This window comes from Desmodus rotundus, chromosome 3 (assembly GCF_022682495.2).
Source record: "Desmodus rotundus isolate HL8 chromosome 3, HLdesRot8A.1, whole genome shotgun sequence".
NCBI lineage: Eukaryota > Metazoa > Chordata > Mammalia > Chiroptera > Phyllostomidae > Desmodus > Desmodus rotundus.
The window spans coordinates 9055128-9081673 of NC_071389.1; the positions used below are offsets into that span (position 1 = coordinate 9055128).

General features: G+C 53.5%; 2 protein-coding genes across 4 annotated transcripts in view; one reads left to right on the forward strand and one right to left on the reverse strand.

Annotated features, from left to right (window-relative positions):
* Nucleotides 1-24021, reverse strand: ZBTB17 (zinc finger and BTB domain containing 17). 3 transcript variants are annotated; one of them, XM_053921096.2, is made up of 16 exons: nucleotides 23889-24018; nucleotides 22733-22819; nucleotides 6377-6583; nucleotides 5148-5336; nucleotides 4328-4468; nucleotides 3894-4019; nucleotides 3076-3317; nucleotides 2846-2988; nucleotides 2459-2759; nucleotides 1962-2049; nucleotides 1757-1873; nucleotides 1540-1660; nucleotides 1172-1302; nucleotides 643-852; nucleotides 448-537; nucleotides 1-365 (listed from the first exon to the last, which is right to left on the reverse strand). In XM_053921096.2, the coding sequence occupies exons 3-16, from the start codon at nucleotides 6579-6581 to the stop codon at nucleotides 82-84; spliced, it is 2388 nt and encodes a 795-aa protein (XP_053777071.1). In that variant the 5' UTR covers nucleotides 6582-6583; nucleotides 22733-22819; nucleotides 23889-24018; the 3' UTR covers nucleotides 1-81. The 3 variants fall into 3 exon arrangements, with proteins under 3 accessions (XP_053777071.1, XP_053777070.1, XP_053777072.1); XM_053921095.2 differs by lacking the exon at nucleotides 22733-22819 and having other exon boundaries at nucleotides 23889-24021; XM_053921097.2 differs by lacking the exons at nucleotides 5148-5336; nucleotides 22733-22819 and having other exon boundaries at nucleotides 23889-24021.
* Nucleotides 23894-26546, forward strand: part of SRARP (steroid receptor associated and regulated protein) — a 5329-nt gene continuing 2676 nt past the window's right edge. Inside the window, 2 exon segments of the mRNA XM_024554079.2 lie at nucleotides 23894-24105; nucleotides 25002-25005. Coding sequence (XP_024409847.2) covers nucleotides 23894-24105; nucleotides 25002-25005 — 216 coding nt within the window.

Below are 26546 nucleotides of genomic sequence, written 5' to 3' on the forward strand. Positions count from 1 at the left end.
TTAGAAAATAATCAAATTTATTCTCTCTAGTGAACGGGGCCACCCATCCTTAAATAAACAGTCGGGAGGAGGGATGCCTGCTCACTCGGCAGGCGGTGGACATTCTGGGGCTGTGGGGGGTGTCTCTGCCAGAGCAGGTTGGCCATCAGCCCCATCCCGAGGGCGGAAGACCAGTTCCCCAGCCTGCAACACCTGCCCGGCCGGCCACGTGCTGCCTGGTCCGTACTGCTGGTAGAAGTCCGCATCTGTCTGGAACATGACCAGTGCCTGTGCTGTGTGGATCCGCACGTGCTGGGCCAGGCTGTTGGCATCCAAGAATTTGTCCCCACAAGAGTCGCAGGCGTAGAGGATATGGGTGTTGGGGTCTGTGGGAAGTGGGGGTCCACAGTCAGGATGGGAAAGACCCCTGGCTCTACCAGCTTTCACACCCTGGGCAGCCCCTCTCACCTTCTTCCTGCACTTGCTTCACAGCTTTGCTGATCTCGGCTTTAAGAACTTCAGTCTCGTCGGCAGTCACAGCAGCCCCCACTGGTACCACTGTGGGCAGAATCAGCAGGGCCTAAGGCCAGAGACACCTGCCCCTTCACTGTCACCCCAGAGGCAAGCTGCCCGTAACCACCCTCTGCTGCCCACGGCCCGCACCTGTGAGCTGAGTGACGGCTGTTGCCGCCAGTGCCTCGGTGGCCAGCGTCACCATGTCATCAACAGTGACTACGCTGACCTCACCACCCTCCTCTGGCTCCAGGATTTTGATGCCTGCCTTGCCCTGGTGCACAGTCTTCACATGGGAACGAAGGTTGTCCACCCGGTTGAAGCCACGACCGCACTTGTCACACAGGTAAGGCTTCTCTCCTGGGGGGGGAGGCAAGGTTCTCTCCTGCCATTGGGGGAGGGGGGAGGACCTCAGTGGCCTCCAGCTTCCCCAGAAGCCCTGTCTTTTCCAGTAGCAAGTGCTCTGGGGCAGCCACCAGAGCTGCACAGAAGCTTCCAGTGGCCCCTGCACCTTCTGGAAGCTCTAAGAAAATGGAGTCCTCATTTGACTTGAACTACCTTCAAAACCACCTGTTGCAAGTGCCAGCACTAAGGCTGCAATTTGCTGGTGCCACCCTTCCCCGCACCCCTAAGCGCAGGACGTGAGACAGCCCAGACAGGCAGGTGGGCACGCACTCACCAGTGTGGATGATGATGTGCTTGGACAGGTCTCCCACGTTCACAAAGGCCTTGCTGCACACGCTGCACTTGTGGGGGCGGATATTGTCGTGGTGGCGAATGTGATTGGCCAACTGGCTGGACTGGACGAATCTGCAGGGCCACAGAGAAAGGGGCTCACTCTGAACTGCCCAAGCCTGGGGCCAGGGGAGCTGGGCTGGGCCTCCTGCCTCTTGTTCTACATTGGAGGGGCTCCCTGGACCTACACCTGGGCTCAGACAGCAGTCGGCTCATTCCCAACTGAGCCTTAGTTTGTTTTCTGAACCCTTCACCATGCAGTGTGGGGACCCGGCCGCACCCTGGGCCTGGGTGGGACAGGAGGGGCAGGACCTCTTGCCGCAGCGCTCGCAGACGTAGGGCTTCTCCCCAGTGTGCTGGCGCACGTGGGCGATGAGGGAGCTGGCCTGGGTGAAGGCTTTGCCGCACATCACGCACTGGCACGGCTTCTCGCCTGGGGACGGGGCAGGAGCAGATGTTAGCGCCTACTTCTCCTTCCCGTGTGCCCTCCCCAGCCTCCCGGTTCCCACTGCGGGGCTCGCTCCCGCACCCGTGTGGATGCGGACGTGCCGCTGCAGGGCGCCGGGGTCAGCAAACTGCCGCTGGCAGTGGATGCACACGTAGGGCTTCTCCCCGCTGTGGATCCGAAGGTGCCGCTTCAGGTTCCCTGTGGAAACCGACAGAGGGCCTGGCGTGGGGCACCCTGAGGGACCCGAGGAGCAGAGTGTGTGGGGCAGCTAGGCAGCCTGGCCTACCTGAGGTGGTGAACTGCTTCCCACACTCTCGGCACTTGAGGGGCCCATCCGCGATGTGGATCTTCAGGTGGGCCTTTAGATTCCCCACCTGTGCCAGGCAGGGGTCAGAAGGGCCATCCCACACAACGTGGCCTTGGGCCCCCTCAGCAGCCCCTCTGCCAGGGAACAACTGACTCTGGGTCCTCCCAGCGCCTGCGGATGACTCCATTCATCCTTGCTCCAGGCCAACGGAGGGTTTCAGGTCCCAGAAGTGACAAGGAAGCCACCCCATCCTACCTCCTTCAGGTCTGAATCCCACCCTGACTTCACCTGCCTTCCCACTTTCCTAGGCAGAGCTCCATCCCGGGGGAGGGTCACACCCTACTCAGCCACCCACTTGTCCCACTAAGCCTCTGTTCTCCAGGGCCACGGCCCGAGGCAGCAGCTCCCTCGGCCCAGGGGCCCCCCTCGCCCGTCAGTGGGCAGGGCGTGGACACCACTGGGTGGCGCCCCCACACCTGGTTGAACTTCTTGTCGCAGTGAGGGCACTTGTGCTCCTTGTCGGTGTCGTGAGTCTCCAGGTGGCGCATCTTGGAAGTGGGGTCGGAGAAGGATCGGCCACAGTAGTCGCACTGGTAGGGCTTCTCGCCACTGTGCACCAGCTGGTGCCGCTTGAGGTTGCCGGACGTGGTGAAGAGCTTGCCGCAGTCCTCGCAGCGGTAGCGCGCCTCGCCCGAGTGCCGCTTCTTGTGCAGGTTCAGCAGGCTGATGAGCCGGTAGCTCTTGCCACACTCCTCGCAGCCATATGGCTTCAGTGGGCTGGTGGTCAGAAGGGAGAGGAGGGGTCGCTGGGGTCCTACCAGGGCCGGGCCAGCGGGAACGAGGGGCCGGCCGGGGCACCACACCTGTGTGTCTTCTCGTGGGCCTTGCAGGCGGCTGGGTCGGAGAAGGCCTTGCTGCACTCCCGGCATGAGAAGGGCTTCTCGCCGGTGTGGATGCGGATGTGCCGCTTGAAGTTCCCTGTGTGCGTGAACTCTTTCCCACAGTCCTGCAGGGCATGAGAAGCTGGCGTGAGGGGGCTGCTGGCTGGGAGGATAGGGCCGGGCAGGCCGGGCAGTGCCACCTGTGGCTGTACCTCGCATTTGTGGATGACGGAGCCATAGGCCTTGGACTCGGTTCGGTCGCCGTAGGTGCCCAGGCGCAGGCCCCGGGTCTCTACCCCCAGCTCCTGGCCCGAGTCTGTGCTGGCTGACTCCTCGCTCTCCTCAGGGCCATCTCCCTTGTCCAGCTGCGGCCCCTCCTCCTTGACCACAGCAGAGACGGTGTCCTCCTCCTCTTGCTCTTCTTCTCCTTTCCTGGCCGGCTCCACCTGCATTTCTGCGATGAGGGGAGCAGGCACTGAGGCACTGGGGAGCGCAGAGGGGCCTCCAAAGGGAATGTGACCTCAGGAGTCAGACAGATGTCAGGAGGACAACCTGGCACCCGGCCACGTCAGGCCTGAGGCTGTCCCATCTCCACACACGCCCCTCTTTATGCGTGGGCACCTGGCAGAGCCTGGCTGTGTCTGGGCACCGCCAATTAATGGCCCCAGCACTCGCCGGGGCAGCAGCAGGGGAGTGGCTGACCAGGACATTTGTTGCTCGGAGGATGGAGGCAGGCAGGCTTCACTGCACGGGGGTCCTGGGCGCTGTCAGCCAACAACTACTGGGGGAGCCGTGGCCTGCGAGGCTCCCCGTGGTGCCCAGCACTGGGCAGAATGCCGGCGCTGCATCACTTCTGTGCTAACAGGAAGCACGGCTAGGGTGCACAACCAAGACACTGATGTCCAGGTTCAAGGATGAGAAAAGATGTCGGCCCAAAAGCCAAAGTGGGATTAGCTGTAGGTAGGAGAGGGACCTGGAGGGATGCATGAGAGGGGATGGGTGAGTGAGGGACCCAGCTGGGTGGCAGTACCTTGCTCCAAGCTCTCTGACAAGACAGCCTCGGCCTCAGCAGCAGCCATGCCACTGGTGGGGTCGGGCTTGGGCTCTACTGGCGGTGGCTCCCGGGGGACATCGGCCTTCTCTGTCTGCTCTGCACCTGGGGTGAAGGGGTGGGGACACTGGACTGAGTCTCTGTCCAGGGGCCAGGTGGCTCTCCTGGACCAGGCCCCTGGTAGTGCCTGTGGCTCAGGGAGTGGGGGTGGGGGCCAGCACATCCAAACTCAGGCTGCTTGTGCCTCCAATATGCCTGGAACAGACACCCCAGAACAGTGGGTCCCTTCTGGGTAACCTGAACTCAAGGGGTACTGCCTTACCTCCCAGCCCCAAGAGCCTCCCGAGGAAGCCCCTCCCTGCACTGGGGCCCAGGGAGATGGTGGAACAGGTGGCCTCGGCATCACAACTCACCACTGGCCGCACTCTCAGCCTGACCACCGCGCTCCTCTTTGGGTTCCTTGCCTGAGCCCGCAGATGAACTGCTTCCCACAGGGTCCAGCTCACTCAGTGCGGTGGCAGCAGACTTCTTGTCTTTGGCTCTCCTGTCCCCTCCTGGAGATGGAACAGGGCAGACCTGCCATTTCCCATCAAGTGCCCACCACGTGGAGGGGTGAGGCTGCCCATAACTCGCTAGCTCTTCCAGATCCACCCTGGGGGTACATCTAAGTAGTGGCTTCATGGTTTGCTCATTCAAGAAATTGTTCACAGGACATAGTCTGCACCAGGCTGCCGGCAGGCCCAGGAATACCACCGTTGTGGCTACTGCTTCCCTGGGGCTCACCTACTGGCTGGGAAGACCAACCCCTCCCATGAAATATCAATGCTGATTAGAGGTCAGTGCTTACAAGGAGAGGGGCAGGGTTGTCTGAAAGGGTATCACAAGGAACCAGGCATCAGTGGGCTCTTCTGAGATGGTGAGGGGGACAGAGGAAGGGCCCAGGAGAGGAGAGTGCAGGAGGAGTGGACAGTGTGCAAAGGCCTTGAGCCAGGCTTACCGCCCGGTTCTTGGCAGCAAAGCACAAGGGGAAGCTGGTGAGTAGAGGGGAAGGGGTAGGCAAAGGGCCCCCCACCAGAGGCCTCTCTCAGGCTTTACTGTGGCTAATCCTTACCAGCATCCCACAACGCAGGCAAGGCCAGAAGAGGAAACTGAGACCCAGAGAGGTGACAGAGAGTCAGAGGCAGAGCCCCCATCAAAAGCCACCTGCTCAGGAAAGCCTGTCAATACTCTTACCTTCCATGGCCAAGGCCTCCGTATTGTCCCCAGGGCTGGCAGCCGGCTCAGTGAGTGACTTGAGGGCGTGGCAGGCCGTGATGATGTCCTGCATGTGCAGGAAGCTGGCCACGGCCAGCACATCGTCCACGTTCTCAGAGCTCAGGCTCAGCTTGGCCGTGTACATAAACTCCAGCACCTGCCCCAGGCCTGCCAAGGACACAGACAGCCATCACGGACTCGCCTCAAGGCCTGGCACCAGCAGCCTGCCCAGCTGCTCCACTCGGCAGCAGGATCCAGGGATTGGTAAAAAGCAAGGTGGCGGGCCACCGCCTCCCCATCTCCTGTGCTGGCAGAGAGGTGGGCACCTGGGGGACTCTCAGCCCAGACAACAGCCTCCAAACAGAGGCACACCCACGGAGGGTAGAGGGCGTGGACGCCCACCCTATGCAGCAGAGAGAGGTGTGAACACTCGCCCTACGTGGGGGACAGAGAGTGTGACCGCCTGCCCTACACAGAAGATGGAGGGTGTAAATTTTCACTCTACGTGGGGGACAGAGGGTGGGAAAGCCCACGCTGCCCAGAGAACAGAGTTAAATGGAGGACAGAGGGTGTGAATGCCTGCCCTATGTGAAGGACGGACGGTGTGAACACCCACCCTGGACACACTCTACCCAGCCGCTACCCTTCACCACCAGAGGACACTCCAACCGGAGTGTGTCAGCACTGGCTTTCGTCAGGGCTCTGCCACAAACTCTCTCGCTGACCGCCAGGCCAGTCACCTGACCTCTCTGGGTCTCAGTTTCCACACCTATAAAAGAGGACCTTCCCACAGCATATCACGCCATTCTGGGTCAAGAGCCTGAATCTGTGACCAAGGCCTGCCTACCTGGCCCCCCTTCCCAGTCCCAACCCCTGCCATCCTCATCTTCATTAGCACTGGAATGGGGGGTTTGGGACTCAGAGCCCACCTGCTGTCTGTCCCTCCTGCCGAGCTTGTCCTGTGTTTTCTTCGGCCTGGGGCTCATGGTGAGCCCTTCCTGCCAGTTCCCCACCTCATCACCCGCTCCCAACCTAAATAGGCCCCAAAGTGTGGCAGGAACTCGGTACCCACACACTCAAGGATCTTGTGTGGGAGGAAGGTGCTGCTCCCCGGAGGGCCAGGACTGTGTCAGGAGGGCCTGGCAGGGCCCAGGGCCAGTCAGAGCTGCTGGCCCTCAACAAGCTTGGCCCTAGACCCAACGGGGTACCTGCCGCGTTACTGATGTCCAGGTGCACCACATCCTTCTGGTCCACGAAGAGCATCTTGAAGTACTCGCTGCAGGCCGCCAGCACTGCTTTATGGGCCTTAAAATCGACACCGTCCACCACAAAAGTGCAGTCACACAAAAGCCCCAGCTGCCGCTGCTGGTTCAGCTGCTCCAAGACGTGCTGGCTGTGCTGGGGAAAATCCATGGCTGTGGAGAGCCAAGGGCCTTCGTGTTAGCATGCGGGAGGGGCGCCGAGCAGCCTCGGCACGCAGCCCCAAAGCTCCCAGGTGAGAAGTGTGAGGAGATGGGGAGAATTTAAACACGTCAAGGGAGGATGAACACCCCCAGACGCTCTCTGCAAGCCAAGATCGGCCAGCAGCTCCTGGATTCCTGGGTGTACTGACTAGAAAAGGTCCGAAACCCGAAAAGCATCGGCGGCCAACAAGAAACAGCCACCTTTGTGACTTGCCAGGTAATGACGTTAAAAAAATCGAAAGACAAACACAAAACACTGATTACTGCCAGCATTTCAAAAAAATGGCAGTTTAACGTTTTTTACAAAAAGAATCTACGACATAATCTTAGAATAAAGGACAGATCTTTCAATTGGATACACTTGGCTCTAGGAAACCTTTTCCGTTTTCCCTTTCTGTCACAGGAGGTGAAATACGTGTCTAGGAAGGCAGACGTGTCATCGCCCAGTGTCAGGAACTGGCCGCAGACGTGTCATCACCCAGTGTCAGGAACTGGACACTTTCCTGCTGAGCCACAGGGCGCTCTCTGTGCAAGTTCCCTCGGGGCCCACCTGTCTCTCGTTCATTCATTCTTGGGCTCAGGGAACTACATCAAGGTGGGGAGTCCTCTGTCTCCAGAAACCCCCCAGGCTGTCCCTGGAGAAAGAATGAACTCTGACCCTGACCCCAAGAGCTGAGGCCCGGCCGCAGTTTCTGTCAAAGCCCTCCCTTAATGCCTGGAAATCTCACAACTGTCTCAAGTAAAAGTGCGCAGAAAATTCCATGGCCTGGTGCCGAGCCATTCTGAACTGCACGAGCCATGACTAAATAAGTGTCTAAAATTGCTCTCCTCCCCAGCCCCCGCAACGTCACACCAGTCAGTCTTAAGATCACGTCCTCCTTTCAAGAACAAACCAATTTCAAACTAAAAGTCAATACCCACTTCTGGGACCTCATTACAAAGATCCAACAGGGCCAGGCTGTCACATCCTGGCTCAGAATCTGCGAAGTGGTGGTGACTTCTCTTCCAGTGCTTCTGGACCCTCTTCTCTGAGGCTGGCCTGCTCAGGGCCGCCCCAGGCTGTTTCTGGGCAGGTGACAGTAACACTTTGGGGCTCCCAGCCCTCAGGCTGCAGCAGCCTTTCACTGGCTCAGACCGCTCCCCTGCTACATCGGCCTCTTGGGGGTGAGTCACCCCGCTGCAGCCCCAGAGCCGAAGTGACCATGTACGGTTGTCTGGCTGTGATGAGTCGCAGTGGAAGCCACGCCCCAGCCCTCCACACGTGGCTTAACCAGCACAGATCAGCTTGGAAGGATGCAAAGCCAGCCCACCCCATCTGTGACGTCTGGAAACTTTTCAAAAGTAGGACGCTGTATCTCCTGGGCTAGGGGAAGTCACCTGACGGGTAGGCAGGTTTCCATCGAGTAAGGGGGGACACGGCAGTGGCAGCAGGCCCCGTGTCACGGGGGCCAGCCTCCAAGCGGTAGGCTCAGAGCTGCTGCTGCTGGGGACCCAGGAACACCCTTTCCCTTTGGTCCCAGCCGCTCCCACAAGCTCACAGACAAAGGCTCAGCTTCTTGGATTTCTTGTGGTTTCTTAACTGCCTGGGGCTAGAGCTCCTAAGTGAGGGAAGGGAGAGCCAGAAGCCAGCCCCAGAGTCAGGAGATAAGGTCCAAGGTGGCAGAAGAACCGGCTCCTGAGCCAAACCAGGCCACCATACCTCGGTGCCCCGGAGCAAAGGCCGCCACTGACACAGGACACCCTTCCCCAGAGCTTTAATCTCTGGAGAAAGCAAGTTCCCATTTGTGACCTGAGGGACTGCAAAACAGAATTCCGGCTGTTCTGCTCCTGAGGAGGGAGAAGCTAAAAGAGAAAGGTTCTTGAAGAACATGGAGAAGAACCAATGCTCAGTCCATGGGTTAAACACCCAGGTAGGCCTGGGATCTGAAGGGAGCACACACCAGGCAAGGCACCAAGGGAACCGAAGGCAGGTAGCAAGGAGAGGCCTGGGCCAAATCATGCCCAGAGGTGCCTTCTCTCTGCTGTGGAAAAAGCCACACAGCAAGCAGGTGTGTGCGTGGGTGGCCCAAGTTCCCATCACCAGTCACCCTCTATGTCCTCAGCAGCCCCAGGTGAAATCCCTCCCAAGTGCAGAAAGGGAGGAACCAGCAGGCCCACCAGGGCCCAAAGCTCAATCAACTTCCGAACAAGTCCTTGCGAGCCAGGTGGAAACCCTTCCCTCCCGCCAGAGGGCCTGGCTCCCTCACCTTCACCAGGAGCCAAACCACAAACTGAGCAGGGAGGAAGTCTGGACTCGGAGACAAGCAGGGAGCACCGGCTGAGCCCCCCGAGGTACAGTGTTTCCAGCCCATTAGCTGGAGCCTGCTGAAAGCAGAACCCTGGATCCAGAAAGCATCTGACTTGCTGGCAAGATGAACATGAGAAAAGACCCCTGGCCCCACAGGGTGAAAGGTCAGGTGATTAACTGGCCTTGCCTGGGGCCAAGACTGGGACAAGCCTTCCTGCTGCCACACCCCTCAAAGCTTCCAGGGAAGGGCAGCAAAACTCAGCTCTCCTGGGACTGGACACACTGTGGAGATGGGCGGGGGTGGAGTAGGGGGGGTCTCATTTTCAGAGGCCTTGGAGGAAGGCTGGTAAAGGTCCCTGGGAGAGGGTGGATGGTGGCCCAGCACTTCCAGTCCCCTGCCCGCCCCCACACAGAGGACAGCAGCTGGTGCCATGAGTAATGTTTGCCACCCAATGCTAACCACACTCTTCCGATGTGAGATGCCCGCCTACAACTGGCCACTCCCCAAATGTGGGCGTCTCGGAGAAAACTGGAGGCCTCTGAATCCCTCTGAGGCAGCCTGAGAAGCTGTTCCAGCAGAGAAATGCTCCCCAGAGCATCTGTTCTGGCAAAAACCTAAAGAAAAGGGGCAGAGAAAAAAAAACGGGTAGAGGATAAAGGGAAGGAGGAAGAAGCCAAGGGGAAGGAGGGGGCCAAAAAAGGAAGGAAAAAAATAAAAAAATGAAGGCCGAGCCTATAAATAGTCGAGCAGCACTCTGCATACGCTCAGGAGTGCGGTCCTGTGAGCAGCCCCAAAGGGCGCGTGAGCACAGCAGAGTGGAGGGACTTGCGAAGTTCTAAATGGTGTCACCTACCGAACTGCTGCCAGTGTCACCGGACTCAGGAACTGCACGTGCGCCCGGCCGGTGGAGCTCAGAGGCCCCCAGGACGCCTTCCAGCCCTCATCAGCCCCCAGGCTGAAACGCCCACACAGCCCTCCTCCCCCAGGAGACTTGGTCCTCTCCTCAGAGCTAGAACTCAGCGGTGCCTCACCTCCAAAGCGATGCGGAACGCGCTAGAACGGTCACAGCAAAGGAGACTCCAACTGTCTCCTGTTTGAAGTCTACAGTGACAGGAACCCACCCGGATCTGGCCATGCTTGGAGGGTGGGGTCCAGGAAAACCGCACGCCGCCTGGGCTGCACCGTGGGGCACGTGGCACCACGGGCAGGGAGCTGCCCGTCCTGAGTGCACACGACGAGGGGTCACTGAGGGCACGTGAAACACCCTAATGAGACTGACAGCCAGCTTCTCATGACCGAAGTGCTGTTCCCACCAGCCCTCCACTTAGGCAGAAGTGTGGGGTCCTTCCCTCCTTACTTCATCTTGCTTGAAGGGCAACAACTGTGGGCCTCAGTTAAAGCTACTTCCGAGAGAGACCCGAAAAGCTTAGAACTACAGCAAACACAAACAGAACAAGACCACACAGCCGACTGAACCCAGAGTCCTCGTGTCAGATGCGGGAAATCAGAGTCCCCAGACCGGCACACGAGCCAGGCATGACCTTCCTACAGACTCCTGGCCACAGCCGGGCACCTTCCCCAGACGACGCCAGCTGCTCGGTCGTTCTCCTTGATTAGCAGGACAGACCTCAGGGTCAGAGCCGAGCGCTCTCCGAGGGAGACAGCCTGGCCAGACACACAGCCTGGGCCTGCCTCACAAGGCATTCATTTGGGAATGAAAATGACAGACCTGGGGCCCCTGCAGTGGGATGACTCAAACAGGCCGGGCTAAGCAATTTAGACCTGCAGGCTGTGGGCCCCAGTCCCCGAAGCCGGCCGCCAGCAACACCTCCGTCCCTGTCAGTGCTGATGGCACAGGCTCTGGGCTTCCAACAGAATCCGAGTGGCCCTGTGATGACTCTGACCAACAGGACGCAGTGACTGTGCCAGTTCCAGGCCTGGCCTGTTAGAGGTCTGGAAGACTCTGCTTTGCTGTCTTGGAATCCGGCTGCCCTGCTGTGGGAATGACCAGGCCCCCGGTTGGAGAAGGGACACCAATGTGCAGAGGCTCGTGAAGAAGAGCTAAGGTGCTCCTGCTGACAGCACCTGGCGCCGGAATGAGACGATGCTTTCAGGGACCGTGCAGCCCGCCTACCAGCTGAGCGCTGTCACATAAGTGACCTCGACCCCTCATGGAGCAAAAAGCCTGCCCAGTTAACCCACAAAATTGGGAGACATAATAAAGTGCTGATGGTTTAAGCCACTAAGTTTTGAGGTGGTTTGCTTATAGCAAGAGAGAGCTGATACAGATGGGGAAACTAGAAAGGAATGATTAACAAAAAAAATCAGGTTAACGGTTTTCTCTGGATGGAAGGAAGGGCAGCCAGAATCAGAATGCCAGGAATGCTCTGTTTCCTTACTTGGATATACAGGTACTTGGATGATTTAACCTAAATGTGTACATTTCATACACTTTTATAGGGGGACATTTTTGAAAATTTGACTAAGTTTTTAATAAGAAAGAAGTGAGTACAGGTGCCACATTCAATCCATACAAAGACAGGCCGTTTCCAACCATGCTCACAGCCACTGTCACCAGGGCTGTGGGAGGCACAGGCCTCAGATTCCCACGGAGGTGAATGAGTCGCAAAGGCTGGCGGAGTGGGGTCTGGCGGGGGGAGGGCTGCCCACCTCATTGGTCCTTCGGTTCCCGAATGTCCATAAACACACTGCTGACAAAGAAAGGGTTCTCCTTGGGTCATAAAACCTACTCTGCTCAGGTCAACAAAACCTGAACCCCAGATGCCCCCCTGAAAACAATGAAATGGCATTTATGGAGTCCTTTCAACATGCCAAGCAACACAGTGCCAGGCATGGCACAGTCTGATCACTTAAAGCTAAGAACATGGCTGCTCTGGGCACCAACTTCCACACTGCTGCTTCCGAGATGTGGGGATTCGAGAGGCTGTTCGGTACCATGGAGGCAGCAGAACCTCTGACAACAGGCCAGGGGGGACCTGAGTCCGAATTCTGCCACCTACTGTGCTAGCAGGCGGTCCCCAGCAAGCTTCTCCTCTCAGGGAGCATTTGAGAGCTTGCTCCCTGGGACATGTCATTAGTTCGGCTCAAATAAATTCTTATAAAAATTTAAAAAACAAAATGAAAAAAGCTTCTCCTCTGGCAAAATGGGGCCAATGGGACTACCTCCCACATCTGTATCAGGATTAAATTAGATAACATGAGCGAAGGGCCCATACCCTGCCTGGCACATGGTGAACTCAACAAACTTGTTTCCAGGAAGCAAAGATACAGATTATAGTGGTTCCCCCCCTTCAGGCCAAAGACCGTATCAGACAGTTTCTTTCTTTCTTTCTTTTTTAAGATTTTATTTATTTTTAGAGAGGGGGGAGGGAGGGAGAAAGAGGGAGAGAAACATCAATGTGCAAGAGATACACTGATTGGTTGCCTCTCGCATGTCCCCATCTGGGGACCTGGCCCACAACCCAGGCATGTGCCCTGACCGGGAATTAAACCAGCAACCTCTTGGTTCGCAGGCCGGCATTCAGTCCACTGAGCCACACCAGCCAGGGCCAGACAGCTTCTACATACCCTTTTATGCTAGGCACCTCGCACGCACTCAATAACTATTTGGTGACTTGACCTTGTTAAGAAGTTGTAATCATAACCCATTATTCCTTCTAAATGCAATCTGGAAAAATCCCAGAGCCCAATTAACATTCTGAGAGGGAGAGCGTGAAGGGAGGGGCAGTGGGCAAGAAGCATTCTGAGCGATTTTCCCTGTCGGAGAAGCACTTTATATTGAACAACTGTTCAGTTAAACCCCCAGGGTGCTCCCGGGTGAGGACTGGAGCGCCTGCCCAGAGCTCTAAGTGGGTCCGGAGAGCCCCGGTCTGCCTCAGAGTCAAACGGGCACTTGTCTAACATGAAATATTTATTACCCGGGTTATTAGCAAGCACTCAACTGCAGGCAGTTTCCAAACTGCCACATCGAGGGGAGCACGAGCCAGGGAACAACCACGAGGAGACACCGATCTGCACAAACAACAGTCCTGTCCCACAGAACACACTGCGCCCTGCTGCGGGCCTGGACACGACACAGCCATCTCCCGTCCAGGGGCCTTGTGTAACCTGAAGCAGGTGAAAGGGAACACCATTTGGCTTCCAGCTGCTCAGAGTTCCTGATTTGCCAGAAATGCAGGTGGCTCCTCTGCACAGCTTAGCACTCAGGAAGGTGGTGTGGGTGCATGCATGGGGGCAGGACGGAGGGGGACAGCACGCCTCAGTGTCGCAAGATAACAAGCGAGTGGAGAAGGAGTGCAGCTGGAGGAACAGGCACGCAGGGCCAGGCCTGCCACACCAGGGCATGATGTCCCTTCATCCTCAGTGGTCGGGAACCTCGCCGGGGGTGTAAGCGGGAGAGGGCTGTGGTTAGGCTCACACTTCTGAAGGCCACTCTAGGTGCATGTGGGTGGAAAACGGACTGAAAAGGGGAGCTCAGAAGCAGAAAAACCAGTTAGGACGTCCCAAGGCGCTGGACCCTCAGATGTGAAAAATGGGACAACATCACCCCCCGCTGGCCTTGGGAGGGTTTTGCTGGTGCCCAGAACCCAACACACATGGGTCTTTCTGAGTGGCCTGTGAGAGCGGCCCTCCTATCAAACATTATAACACCCTCTGAAAGCTTCAAGTACCTCTTCTTGGAGTGGCTCAAAGTCCCTTAACACCGAGTTCCTGACTCTTCCTAAGGGAAGCTGGGCTATGCTGTTTGTTCAAAACCATAAACCCAGGCTGGCAATTCCTACCTCTTGCTCACATTTAAAGGGAAACATCCACATTTCTGGAGGAATGTACAAGACACTGGTAAGGGGACCTCCCAGAGGAGGGGGAGGGGGAGAGGACTTACACTTTTCACTGTATACCCTTTCTGTGTTTTTTGTTTCACCATTTGTAAATGTTATCTATTAAAAATTAAAACTGCCCTGGCCGGTGTGCCTCAGTGGATTGAGCGCCGGCCTGCCAGGGCACATGCCTGGGTTGCAGGCCAAGTCCCCAGCAGGGGGCGTGCAAGAGGCAACCACGCATTGATGTTTCTCTCCCTCTCTTCCTCCCTCCCTCCCTTCTCCTCTCTCTGAAAATAAAAAATTAAAAAAATCTTTCAAAAAATTAAAATTAAAACTGAGAAATAAAAGGGAGGAGGAAAGAAGAGAGAAAGAAAACACCCACAAAGTCACAGCTCCTCTGTCTATATACCATAAAACCTTTAAGACATTTTCTACAAGACTTGGTGACTAAAATCTTCTCAACAGGAAAAAGAAACTCATAAGGGAAATGGAAAATTGTGGTAATTTCCACGAAGAATGTGTCACTCGGGAAAACTTTATGAGCAAAAATTCCTTAAGGGGACAAAACGGAAAATCCCCTAGAAGAGCAGCTGGCGGCGTCTTTCAGACAGACAGGAGCCCTCCGACACGGACGAAGCTGAAGGATCCCCAGGGAGTCTCACACACAGCCTGCGGAACTTCAGGGGCTTTTCTGGCTGCCTGGGCCCAGTTGAAACTTCTGTCTTGGAATGGAGCCAAGCTGCTTAAGTACCTCAGGCAAGAGTACTTGCATCCTGGCACCTTAATTTCCTTTCTGTAAAATGGGGATGCTAATAAAAGTTTCCACATCAAAAAGTTGCTACTGGCCACCACTATTATTACCTACTTACCCACACAAGCACTATGAGTAAGTTAGCAAAGAAAGGGGGAGCCTAATGCTCTAATCCTCGCCTATCTTCTAAAAATGGATGTAAGCCTCCCTGGCTGGTGTGGCTCAGTGGATTGCACCCCAGCCTGCGAACTGAAAGGTCACCGGTTCAATTCCCAGTCAGGACACATGGCTGGGTTGCAGGCCAGGTCCTCAGTTGGGGGCGTGTGAGAGGCAGACGATGTTTCTCTCACACACTGATGTTTCTCTCCCTCTCTCCCGTTCCTTCTCTCTAAAAAGAATAAAATCTTAAAAAAATAAAAAATAAAAATGGACGTAAGCCAAAGTTGTGGGTTCAATTTCCAGTCAGGGCACATACCGGAAGCAACCTGTGAACGCATCAGTACGTGGAACAACAAACTGACGTCTGTCTGCCTGTCCGTCTCTCTCTAAATCAATCAATAAAAATTTTTTAAATAATAAAATAAAAAACAGATGTAAAAATCTCATCAATCATCCAGGCACCCATCAAAGATGAAGTTTCAACCTGAAAAAAATACCAGAAAAACCCATACAAACTACACTGCTCACTCCATTCAACAGTAACCAGGGTACGAGGCAGAGGCGCTCCATACTTGGGGGCAAAAGCCACCTTCTACTTCCAGGAACACAATTTTGAAGGAGACATGAGAAATAAGACTGAACACACAACTCCAAAAGCAGACTCAGTGGTCGCGTGATGCTAGTTAAGATCCACAGTCCAAGCCAGAAGGAAAAAGTCGGCTGAATACCGATCGTGTGCAGGTGGATACAGTTTGACTTCAGTGTGGCATGTGCCTTTCACGTGACTTTGCCTGGATTTGTTTGTTCATGGAGATTAGTGACTTCTGAGGTCCCTTCTAGTGTTTAATAAATAGGTTTAATAAATGTTGAGGAAATGATTTCATTAATAAGACTGCCAGGTTACAAATGCATGCCTTTGAAGTATGACAGATACCATGTGAGTGACAATAAAAATGAGATATTTACCTGGCATTCAGCGGATATTTTTTCATTTGAAACTTTCCCAATATCGAAAACATTAAGATTTCCAAGTATGAACATGAACATCAACTATGAACTCTATGTGAATATATATTACCTTCATAAGCCAACACAGAATTGTGTACTTACTATTCCAAACAGAATTAAACTGAAGTTAGTATTTTGTAAAACTTGACTGGGAAAAAGAAAATGAGCAAGAGGATATTTTAGAGGAGTATTTTGGGGGACCTCAAAAACCTCCGTTCAGTGCAGATAAAGAGTGATCAAGACTCAATGTCTCGATTTCTGTTGACTTACCTTTTTTAAAAAATATATTTTATTTATTTATTTTTAGAGAGGGGAAGGGAGGAAGAAAGAGAGGGAGAGAAACATCAGTGTGTGGTTGCCTCTTGCACACCTCCTACTGGGGACCTGGCCCGCAACCCAGGCACGTGCCCTGAGTGGGAATTGAACGGCGAACCTATGGTTTGCAGGCCGGCGCTCAATCCACTGAGCCACACCAGCCAGGGATCCATTGACTTTTTTAAACCGTCGGGCTCCTCAAGTCCAGGCCTAAGGGGCTGCTCTAGAAGACCGTTTTTGGACAGCAGCCCTGGGATTAGGAGAGCCTTGAGCTCCGCTCTCCTTGAAGAAACAGTGCTATCAACCTCCTGCCCCTCAAATCCCCTCCATCAGCAGCGAGAATGAATCCACAAAGCTGCTGAGAGCCTTCTCAAGGAGGACTTGCAACCCTGGCGGCTTTTCAGCCAGCCGCTTGCGTGCGTAGCGTAGCTTAGCGAGAAACTTAGAAACCACCCCCACTGCTGCCTGGTTCCTGGTTCTAAGGCAGGCAGCCTGAAGAGGCAGAGGTGGGGCACAGACAGACAGACAGAGACAACTCTTGCCATGCCAAGACTGCTCTGTAAGACATGCAGGCCGGCCCCAAGGGGTGGATTAGTAGGCCGCAGTGGGGAAGGGAGGGTACACAAACTTAATTCTTAGGAGTATGAAAGATTGGTCAGAAATCTCAATTTCTGTTTCGTTCCTATTACCCTTATCTTCTCAACGTCCCAAATAAATATACAAACTCGGAGGAAATATTCACAACCCAAATGGTAAGTAAGGGTTAATAGTCCTGATACAAAGAAGGCTCTTAAAATTAGCCCTAGCTGGTGTAGCTCAGAGGATTGAGCATAGGCTTCAAATCAAAGAGTCACTGGTTCAATTTCCAGTCGGGGCACATGCCTGGGTTGCAGGCCAGGTCCCCAGTAGGGGGCGTGCGAGAGACAACCACACATTGATGTTTCTCTCCCTCTCTTCCCCTCTCTCTAAAAATAAATAAATAAAATCTTTAAAAATAAATAATCAACAAAGTATGTCCACACCAAAGCTTGCAGACAAATGTTCACAGGAACATTATTCATAATAGTCAAAAGGTAGAAACAACCTAAATATCCATGAACTGATGAATGGATAAATAAAATGTGCTATCTTCATACAATGGAATACTATTTGACAATAAAAAAGTGCTGATACCTGCTACATCATGAATGAACTTTGCAAATAATATGCTAAGTGAAAAAAAGTCAGTCCCAAAAGACAGGTTGCACGGTTCCATTTATGTGAGACGCCCAGAAGAGGCAAATCCGTAAGATAGAAAGTGGCTGTCCAGGGCTGGCGGAGACAGAGGTAACTGAGCAACGGCTAACGGTGGTGGGTTTTGGTGGGTTTCTTTCGGGGTGATGAAACTGTTCTGAAATTAGATATGGTGATAGTTACACAATTCTGAATCTACTAAAGCCACTGAATTAAATACTTTAAAAGAGCGAATTGTAGGGTAAATGAAAATCTTACCAAAACTATTATAAAAAAAACTAATCAACAGAAAGTCTCCCAACAGAAAAATAAGTCAAGAAATGAACAGGCAACACACAAAAGAAGAAATATAAGGGGTGGGTGTACTCTAGACAGATACAGTCAGAGAAACACAGATCAGCCCAGGACCCTACTTCCAGTACCAACTGGCAGAAACTGGAAAGACGGCCCGCTCCCGCCGTGGCCAGGGCCTGTCCCCAGAGAGCAGGAGCAGGCGCAGAGAGCGGCGCACCGTCTGCAGGGCGGCTGACCAGTACTGAAGCGGATGTGTGCGCATTCGTCGGCCGTGTAAAAACTCACGTCAGGATGTGAGTAACTGACCACAGAGCCCACGGTGCAGATGCTACGATGGCCCACTCTGACGGGGTATGTCACCCGGCTGTAAGGAGACCCAGAGTCCTGGTCCAGGACTCTGCCCAGAGAAAACCCGGCCTTGCTAATAAGCTTCACATGGTGAGAACTTGGGAGGTTACTGGCAAGAGAAATCGTGGACTCGTTTCCAAAGGGCAGCGGCCCATGGCATGAGCTCCAGCAACAGAAGGCATGAGGGGAATACTGTATTTCGCCATGTATAATGCGCTCCTGTGTATAATACGCACCCACAGTTTTGGCCCAAACTTCCAGGGGGAAAAATCTTTCCTTTTAATTTTTAATTCAGTTATTTATTTACTTATATTTAGATATTTGTTTTTTGTATTATAATGGAATTTTAGCATTTATTTTTGAACATATTATGGTACAAGAAATTTTATGTAGCAAATAATTACAAAACACAAGAACAGATACAAGGTATTTCAGGCACCACCCATGTATGATTCACACCCTTATTTTCCCCTCAAAAATCTGGGCAACAAAGTACGAGTTATACACGGCAAATGCAGTAACTGCAATAGCTCCTGCGGCAACCTACCTGTGGAGTCTGATGACACCGTTGTTGGGAGGGCGCGACGCAAGCAAAATCATCAGTTGAAATGTAAAGTAGGGAAACCACTTAGGAAGCAATTTAGTATTATTTGGTCAAAATGAAAACGCACACACCCTGTCATTCAGCCCCACACCCGGGGCGCGCCCTGGACAGGCTGCACATGTGCGTCCCACAGGTGCGCACAGCAGCACCGTCTGTCTTGGCAAAATGTTGGGAACAAACCAAATGTCCATCAGCAACAGAAACAGTCCATAAATTCATCCATGAAAATGAAATACAGCCCTGGCTGGTGTGGCTCAGCGGACTGAGTGCCGGCCTCACGGGGTTTGATTCCCAGTCAGGGCACATGCCTGGGTTGTGGGCCAGATCCCCAGTTAGGGGCAAGCCAGAGGCAACTGATTGATGTTTCTCCCCTCTCTTCCTTCCTCCCGTCCTCTCTCTCTAAAAATAAATAAATAAAATCTTTACAAAAAAAATGCAATACAGCTATCCGTACCATGGATTAATCTCAAGAACAAGAGTTAAGCAAAAATTTGAAGACACTGAAAACAACACGATTACATAAAGTTCAAAACCCTGCAAAGTTCAACAATACATTGTTGAGCAATACAAACGTGGTACAACTATAAAGAAAGGCAAGAGAATTACAAAAGCAAAATTCAGGGATTACCTGGGGGTGGGGGTGGGGTGCCGGGGGGGGGGGGGGGGGGGGGCCAGGATCAGGGAGGGGCACTCTTCCCGAAGTGGTAACATTCCTTTTTTGTAAACTGAGTGGGGGGTCCATGCCTGTTACTTGTAATCTCCTTCTTTATACTGTATATTTTGTATCGACTCAATGTGTAACAAAATTTTTTAACAAATTTTAACAATGTTCTTTCTGACTTTAAACAATGTTCTGAAGTGTGAACTTGGGCAGCTGACTGAACTACGGTAACCCCGGAAAGTCCCCAGCAGGGGCCCAGCCAGCCCTGAGACTACTGGAATGAGAAGTGCTCACCCAACCTGGCGTCCGGACTGGGGGGATGCAGCTCCCCACTGGGCAGTGGAGCCGTCCACTCAGGACAGGAAAGGAACTGCTTAGATGAACAGTTCCAGCATAGGAAGTGCTGAGGGTGGGGTGGGGAGACCAGGTTCTGCTGCCAGACCTTTAAAATGTCTGAAAGCCCAGAAGTTGAACATGGTTTTGATCACAGTGAACCCACCGAGCCTGTTTTCTGAGCTGGTCCCCACTGTGTGGAGCTGCCCCCTCTGAACTTCTGCTCTTCAGACAGGAGCGCACAACTCTCAGTTCCAGCCGTGCCCTGTGCTTCCTTCCTTTGAAGCTCAAGGCTTATCTCCCTCCAATTTCCCAACAAGCAGGTTTGAATCCCGGAGCCCAAGCCCTGGGTTTCTGTATGTCTTGGTGGTTTGAGGTTGACCTTGATTGGCCCCTGGACTGTTGAGCTATTGACACCGGGGAAGACCTTAGAGAGTGACAGGTACCTACGCTGGCACTCCACACACATCTGTAGCAAAGGCTGCAGCCACTCAGTGCTGAAAGGCTTACCCTTTGGCCTGTGTTATTCAACCACTTTAAAGTCGTGGCCAGCAAAAGAAGTACATTATGGTCTCGGGACAATATGCTTTGTGCACATAATGCAGTTGGAGTTTTTCACTTTCTCTGAGGTTGGGGCTCCCTCCCTGTTCTGGGGTCCATCCCCAACAACGTGCCACCCTGCCAGACCCCACATCTGAGAGCCTCCATGCACCCACACAGGCACCATCCTTCGGGAAACTCCAGCAGAGGGCCAGCCAGCTGGTCATGTGTCCCTGTATCAAACACCTTTCTTTCTTCCTCAAATCTCCACACTTCCGTTCCTGACCCGCTTCAGGGTCCTCTTCTCCTCACAAACATATAGTAACGCTAGAGTTACCAACTATGGAGTCAGGGGCTCAGCTGAGCACGCCCCATGCATGACCTCACCAATGATTCCACCCCATACAGCAATGGGTGAGGTCACAAATACCCCCTTTTACAATGGAGGAAGCTGAGGCTTAAAGAGTTCCAGTGCTCAGCCCAAAGGCATGCATCTAGTAAGCATAAGGAAGAGGAAGAGCCCAGGTATGTCTTAGTTCTTGCTTCTAACCAGTGCCCTAGACTGCAGTTCTTAGCTGGGGGTGATTCTGCCCCAGATGTTTGCATCTGTCTGGAGACATTTTTGGTTGTCACAGCTGGAGTTAGGTGGCTACTACTGGCATCTATGTGTACTACTGGCCAGGGAGGGCTACTAAACATCTCAAAGTGCACAGGACAGCACTCCCAACTTGCCCAGTCCCAAATGTCCACTGTGTCAAGGTTGAGAGACCCTGCTCTACTGGAAAAAAGACAGAAAGACGGAGAAACGATCTTCTGACCTAGACTCTCCTAGTTTTGGTCACAGTTCTCCACGTCCACATCCCGTATCACAGCCAGACACCAAGGAAACCGCCAGGCCCTCCTCTCTCTCCCATCGGCAGCATGCCCACCTCCCATCACACTGGAGTTCTCTCCGCCTGGACTGCCAGGTCCTCTTCAGTCAGTCAAGGCTGATCTTCCAGGCATCCGACGTCTACTGCAAACCAGCTATGTGCCAGGAAGTGAGCTACCCAGTGGGAATGCCAGGAGAAAGCAGACCCCGTCCCTGCACGCAAGATGCTGGGGGTCTACAGGGAGACAGACCAGGAAACCTGTGGTTATGATGAGGGCACTAAGAAGTTACAGAGGAGGGGCCCCCAAACTCCACCATGCTGGTGGCTGGGGAAGGCTCAGAGAAGGCTCCCTAGAAGCCTTTGAGTTTGGAAGGGAGCCCTTCTCTTCCAAAGGACCCCTCACCAGACTTTTCAGAGTATGGTCTCTGAGCATCCACAGATTGACAACTTTAATTAGAAAGCTTGGTGGAACCCCTGAGGGAGACAGGGAGGGCACAGAGTGGTCCTCCTACAATGTGGACAATCCCTGCCCTGAGGCGGGGTGGGGGCGGCAGCCTGGCTTAGGGTTTAGGCCTTCTTCGACTGCAATCCTAACTGGCACCTCTGGCTTTGAACCACCCAGCACCTTGCAGCGGGAGGTGACGAACACTTGCACATGACCTTGTGAATTCTCAAAACAGTTCTGCGAGGTAGAGACTGTTATCCCCGTTTCACGGATGAGGAAACTGAGGCACAGCAATGCAGGAACTGGATCTTAGGACACAGCACCACTAAGCAGTGAAGCAGGGATCCACACTCAACGCCGGAGTCCTTGTTGCCTCTGAGGGCACCTGTACAGTCAGCACCCGAGACAGGGTGTGCCTGGCAAATCTCACCACCTCAGGAGAGCCCTCCGCCCGTCACCCTTCCCTGCACCACCCCGTTTGAAACAGCTCCCTGTACTGTTTCCTACAGCGTACTGTGACTATCCACATGGCCAAGAGTTTACTCGGGCCCACATCCCTAGCAGCGTCTGACACGCTGAACACAGAGCATGGTGAATGTGTAAACAAGCCTGCACTCCCCGGGCACAAGCAACATAAACCTGCCCGAGCCAGACCAGCCTGCCTTGGAGAGATGGAGGCCTGGGAAGCATGCCCAGCCCTCTTTCACCAACGCAGTGGACTTGACCTCAGGCTGGGCCCAAGCCCCAAAGTTAGCAATCCAGTCACACAGGGGACCAAGCAGGTTCTCTCAGCCAGCTTTCCCTCCAGTATTGGAGTAGTCACGATTCATTCTTTGTCTGTACACCAGATGCTAATGTTTGGGGACATGCTGTACAAAACTATGTAACTTTAAACATTAGAACCGTAAAACGGATGAGCGTGTGCTCCCCACTCCATCTTTCCCTTTCTGCCAAGTGGAATGCATACACGATGGCAGGGGCTGAAGCAGCCAGCTTAGACCATGAGGCGGAAGCTGAGGTTTGAGCAAGGAGAGCCACATGATCAGTGGTACCCTGCTCCTGGATCACTTCACAAAGCAGACTCAACTGTTCTACCAGCCCTGGACTGCTTACTTCCAGAACAATAAGGGGCAAGGAATAGGTTTCTATTTTGTTTCAGCCACTATATTCTGGGATTGTTAACATTGTAATAATTAAAAAAGGTGTGAGCATGGCCCAGTGATTAACTCAGTCTGGTCTTCGTTGGTAAAACCATAGTAATATCAATAATTCCCCCTAAACTAAGATTTTGTCATTTGTATAACTTTAAAGAAAAATCTGTCTTGAAAGGATGGTTTGACTCATGCTGAGCCTGGAGAAGGACAGACTGACCTGCTGGTTTGTTTCAACCTCGAGTATTACAGACATACCTCAGATTTCCAAGTAGCCCAGACTACTCTTTTCTGACAGTTTGTCTGGGTAAACTCCAGCTTGGCTCTCCTCCTCCCACTCATTACCTGAATCAAAGACACCCAAGTGGAAAATGTGATGAGAACTCAGAGTATCTGCTTCCTTAAGAGCTGCCTTTTCATTCATCCATCAAACACAGGCAAATGGAGAGCACTGAGCACAGAGCCAGGCACAGAGTGAGCGCTCAGTAAATGTTAAATTACATCATCTTTGGTCTGCTGGGGCCACCCTCATTTCTCACCTGAACTATTCTAGCAAATTCTCCCAACTGGCCTCCAGGGTCACCCCCTTTCATACATCTTTCACCTAGCCAGAGCGATCTTGCTAATCCGCAAATCTTAAATGACTTCCCGTTAACCTAAAATCTAAACTCCAGGACTAGATTTAAAAGCCACCCCCCGTCCCCCCACCCCAGGACCAGACCACAGCCTGCTCCCTTAGTCCTAACTCTCGGCTCCGAGAGGAAGACCCAACGTGCTTAAGGACTGAGTGAGCAAGCCCGGAGGCGGCTGACTTTTCACCACCGCCCCAGAGTCGGATCACCCGCCCTAGCCTCAGACCCCAGCGGGTGCTGAATCACCGTCTGTGCAATGAATGAATGGAGGGAGGGAGGGGACTGCACACCGGGGCAGTGGCGGCCTCCTACTCTGCCCGAGCCCCCTAAGCCCTGGCAGGCCTGTGCCCTCTGCCGCTCCCAGCGCGTGTGAGCTGCCCCTGCACCCTGACCCCTCGCGGCGCGGCCACAGAACGCCCACCCGCTGAGGCGCGCGGGGTCAAGGGGCGGTGACAGCCGGGCGGCGGGGGCGGAGATGTTACCAGCTGGGGTGTCACCCGGCCCGTGAGGCGACTCGCGCTCCCTCGCCGCTCCCGTGCCAGGGCTGCCGGTTCGCCCAACCACTTCCCAACCACGTCCCTCCCGGTCCCCGAGCGGCGCACCCCGCCCAGCTGCCCCTCACCCTCCTGCCCCGCGGGGTCCCCTTAGTCTGGGTTCCCTTCCCATTCCATTTCCCTCCCCTCCCCCACACAACCGTCCTGGCTTATCGCCGCGCCCCATCCTCCGCCGCCTCCGCCCGGATCCCAGGAGTCTCCCGGCCCCGGGCGCCTGCTGACCCTCACCTGCCATGTCCCGGACCCCGCCGCTGAAAGAGGTGCATCACGGCCGCGAGGAGGCCGGGGACGGCACTTCAGAGCAGACAAAGGGCGCCGCCATGTCAGAGTCGGGCGGAACCGACCTCGCCGGTTTCCCGGCTGCAACTTCCGCCGCACGCGCAGCGCCCGCGCTGGGCGAGGATCGCGGACAGGCGCATGCGCCTAGCTACCCAGAAGTTCTACAGTAACTTCTGCAATCATTTTTTTTTTTAATTTTTATTTCTAGAGAGAGGGGAAGGAAAGGAGGAAGGGAGGGAGAGAAACACGTGCGAGAGAACCAGGTTGCCTCTCTCACACACTCCCGGGACCTGGCCCGCTTCCTAGGCGTGTGCCCTGACGGGAATCAAACCTGCCACCTCCCGGTTCGCAGGCCGGCGCTCACCGGGCCTGGCAGAACTGTTTCCATTGTAATCTTTCCTCGGTTTTCTATCCCCGCTATGACAGTAACAGCTTCTACGGGTTCAGCGCTTACTGTGTGCCAGGCACTGTGTTATTAAGTGTTCTCACCAACCTTCAAACGGTATCAGTCTCCCCCTCTCGGAGAAGGAAGAACACAGGCTCGGAGAGGGCAAATGAATCGCCCCTGTCACGCATTTCACAAGCGGTGGAGCCAAGGTGTGAATTTAGCTGTGGTTCCCAAACGGCAGATCCCGGATCCCGGATTACGTTATCCTGTCTCGTGAGCCACCCATTATCTCCGTCCCTGCTTAGGGCCTTTCCAGGATTAGCCTGGGTGTGAATGATGATGCCTAAGGGGGAAAAAATGTCTGCAGACTAGAACAGTCCCGCTGTGGCCTTTTTCCAGCTCTCAGCGCCTTCTGGCCACCGACCTCTGCTTTCTCACAGTTCGTGGGCTTTCTTCTTGCTTCACTTCTGATCCTGTGTATTTTCCATGATCCTTAGTTTTAACAACGCTCTTGCCCCTAGTGTTGGAGCGAGGAAAGCAGCCCCTCCTCCACCAACTGAGGCTGATCCTGCTTTCCCGGGAGAGCATGTAAATGACCTCACCTTAGAAAGTTATTTTATAAGGAGGTGCTGATTGCGCGCAGAGACCGCTCACCACCCCTCGTTTGTCTCCAGATCTGTAAGGAAAGTCTGATTCCAAAATGCCCCAGGAATCAAGCACACAGTCTGTGTAGAGGTGACTTAAACCTATGAGAGAGACATATCTGTATCAATTTTCTGTTGCTGTGGCAACACATTACCATGATGTCAAGATTTAAAGCAACGCGAACTTATTATTTGTTGGTAGGAAGTCTGACATGGGAGGGTCTCACTGGGCCAAAATCAAGAGCTGGAGATTGAAGTCAATGACCAATGCCAATAAGTTAATCAGCCAGGCGTCTGTAACGAAGCCTTCGTGAAAACCCAGAAGAATGGCATTCTGTGAGTATCCAGGCTGGTGACTACGTGGAGGTTTGGGGAGAGCGGCACACTCAGAGAGTGTGGGAGCTCCTCATGCCCTCCAGCGTACCTTGCCCTGTGCATCTCTTCCGTCTGGCTGGTTCTGAGTTGTGTCCTTTGTCAGACCGAAGCAGGAGGCTTTGGCTAGAAATAAGTAACAAAGACTTATTCAAAGGGATTTGCAAATAGGAAACACAACTAGGCAATACCCAGAGTGTTCCAAAGAAGAGAGAAAAACTGAGAGTTCATGTAGTAAAAAGTACACTCTTGAGAAGAATCAGCTCTGGATGGGTCTGAGACGGTAATCTTCCCGATGCCTGTGGTCTGGATGATGGATGTGGATGAAAAAGAGATCTACGGAAAGTAACCTCACAGGGTGATCTGATCTTAACTTCCTAAGAGGGCAGGTCACTAACAGGACTACTGTGTGTAGTCATGCCCCAGGCCTGTAACTTTTTTAGTAAAAGGTTTATCCTGCTGTAAACTTTCTGTACATCCAGGTTAACACACCTTTGAAATGAACCCTAAACACCATTAAGAGAGCCCACAATCTTGTTAACTATCCTGTAATCCAAGCCCCACCTCGCCCTCTCCCACCTTCCCGTAACCTTCCTTACAATCCCTTTCATGTGCATGTATGAAGATGCAAAACTGTAATTCGCAGGAGCATTTGAGATTGCGCTCCCCAGCATATGTTGTCCGTTTGGCTCCGATAAACTTTTATAAAAATTCTCTACAGGTTTGGATGTTTCTTATGTTGGCATGGACATCTGGTGGTGTGGACAGGAGAACATTCTTTCTTGGTTTCTCCGGAGGGTTATCTATAGGATTTATGTATATTTCCAGGCATTGATGCACAGCTGAAAAGTTCAAAAGTGTAAGTCCTCAGGATGTAAAATGAAATCTGTTCCTCATGCTTGGCCCATGCGGTCTAAACCAGTTTTGTGAACTTCACTCTACAGGCTCCATTTTCAGTCAGTTTAGCTACCCTGACTTCATCTGGTTTTCTTCACTCAGTCTTCCCCTTTCGTAATACACTGGTGATCTAATGAGTAAAATATTTCTCGGAGTTCTGAGAACTGCTCGAGCAAATTAATCGAACCCAAGGAGGGGGTTGTGGGAACCTCTAGTCTATAGAAGTTCGATGACAACAGGACTTTCCATCGGCATCTGTGCGGTGGGGGTAGCAGTCTTGTAGGACAGAGTTCTTACCTTTTTTTT

Bases quoted from the DNA above. Each gene is read 5' to 3' on its own strand.
- ZBTB17 (XM_053921095.2), bottom strand. The intron at 1,661-1,756 runs GTGCGGGAGCGA...CCCCGTCCCCAG, and splicing joins GCACGTCCGCATCCACACGG to GCGAGAAGCCGTGCCAGTGC. The intron at 853-1,171 runs GTGAGTGCGTGC...CTCCCCCCCCAG, and splicing joins GCACATCATCATCCACACTG to GAGAGAAGCCTTACCTGTGT.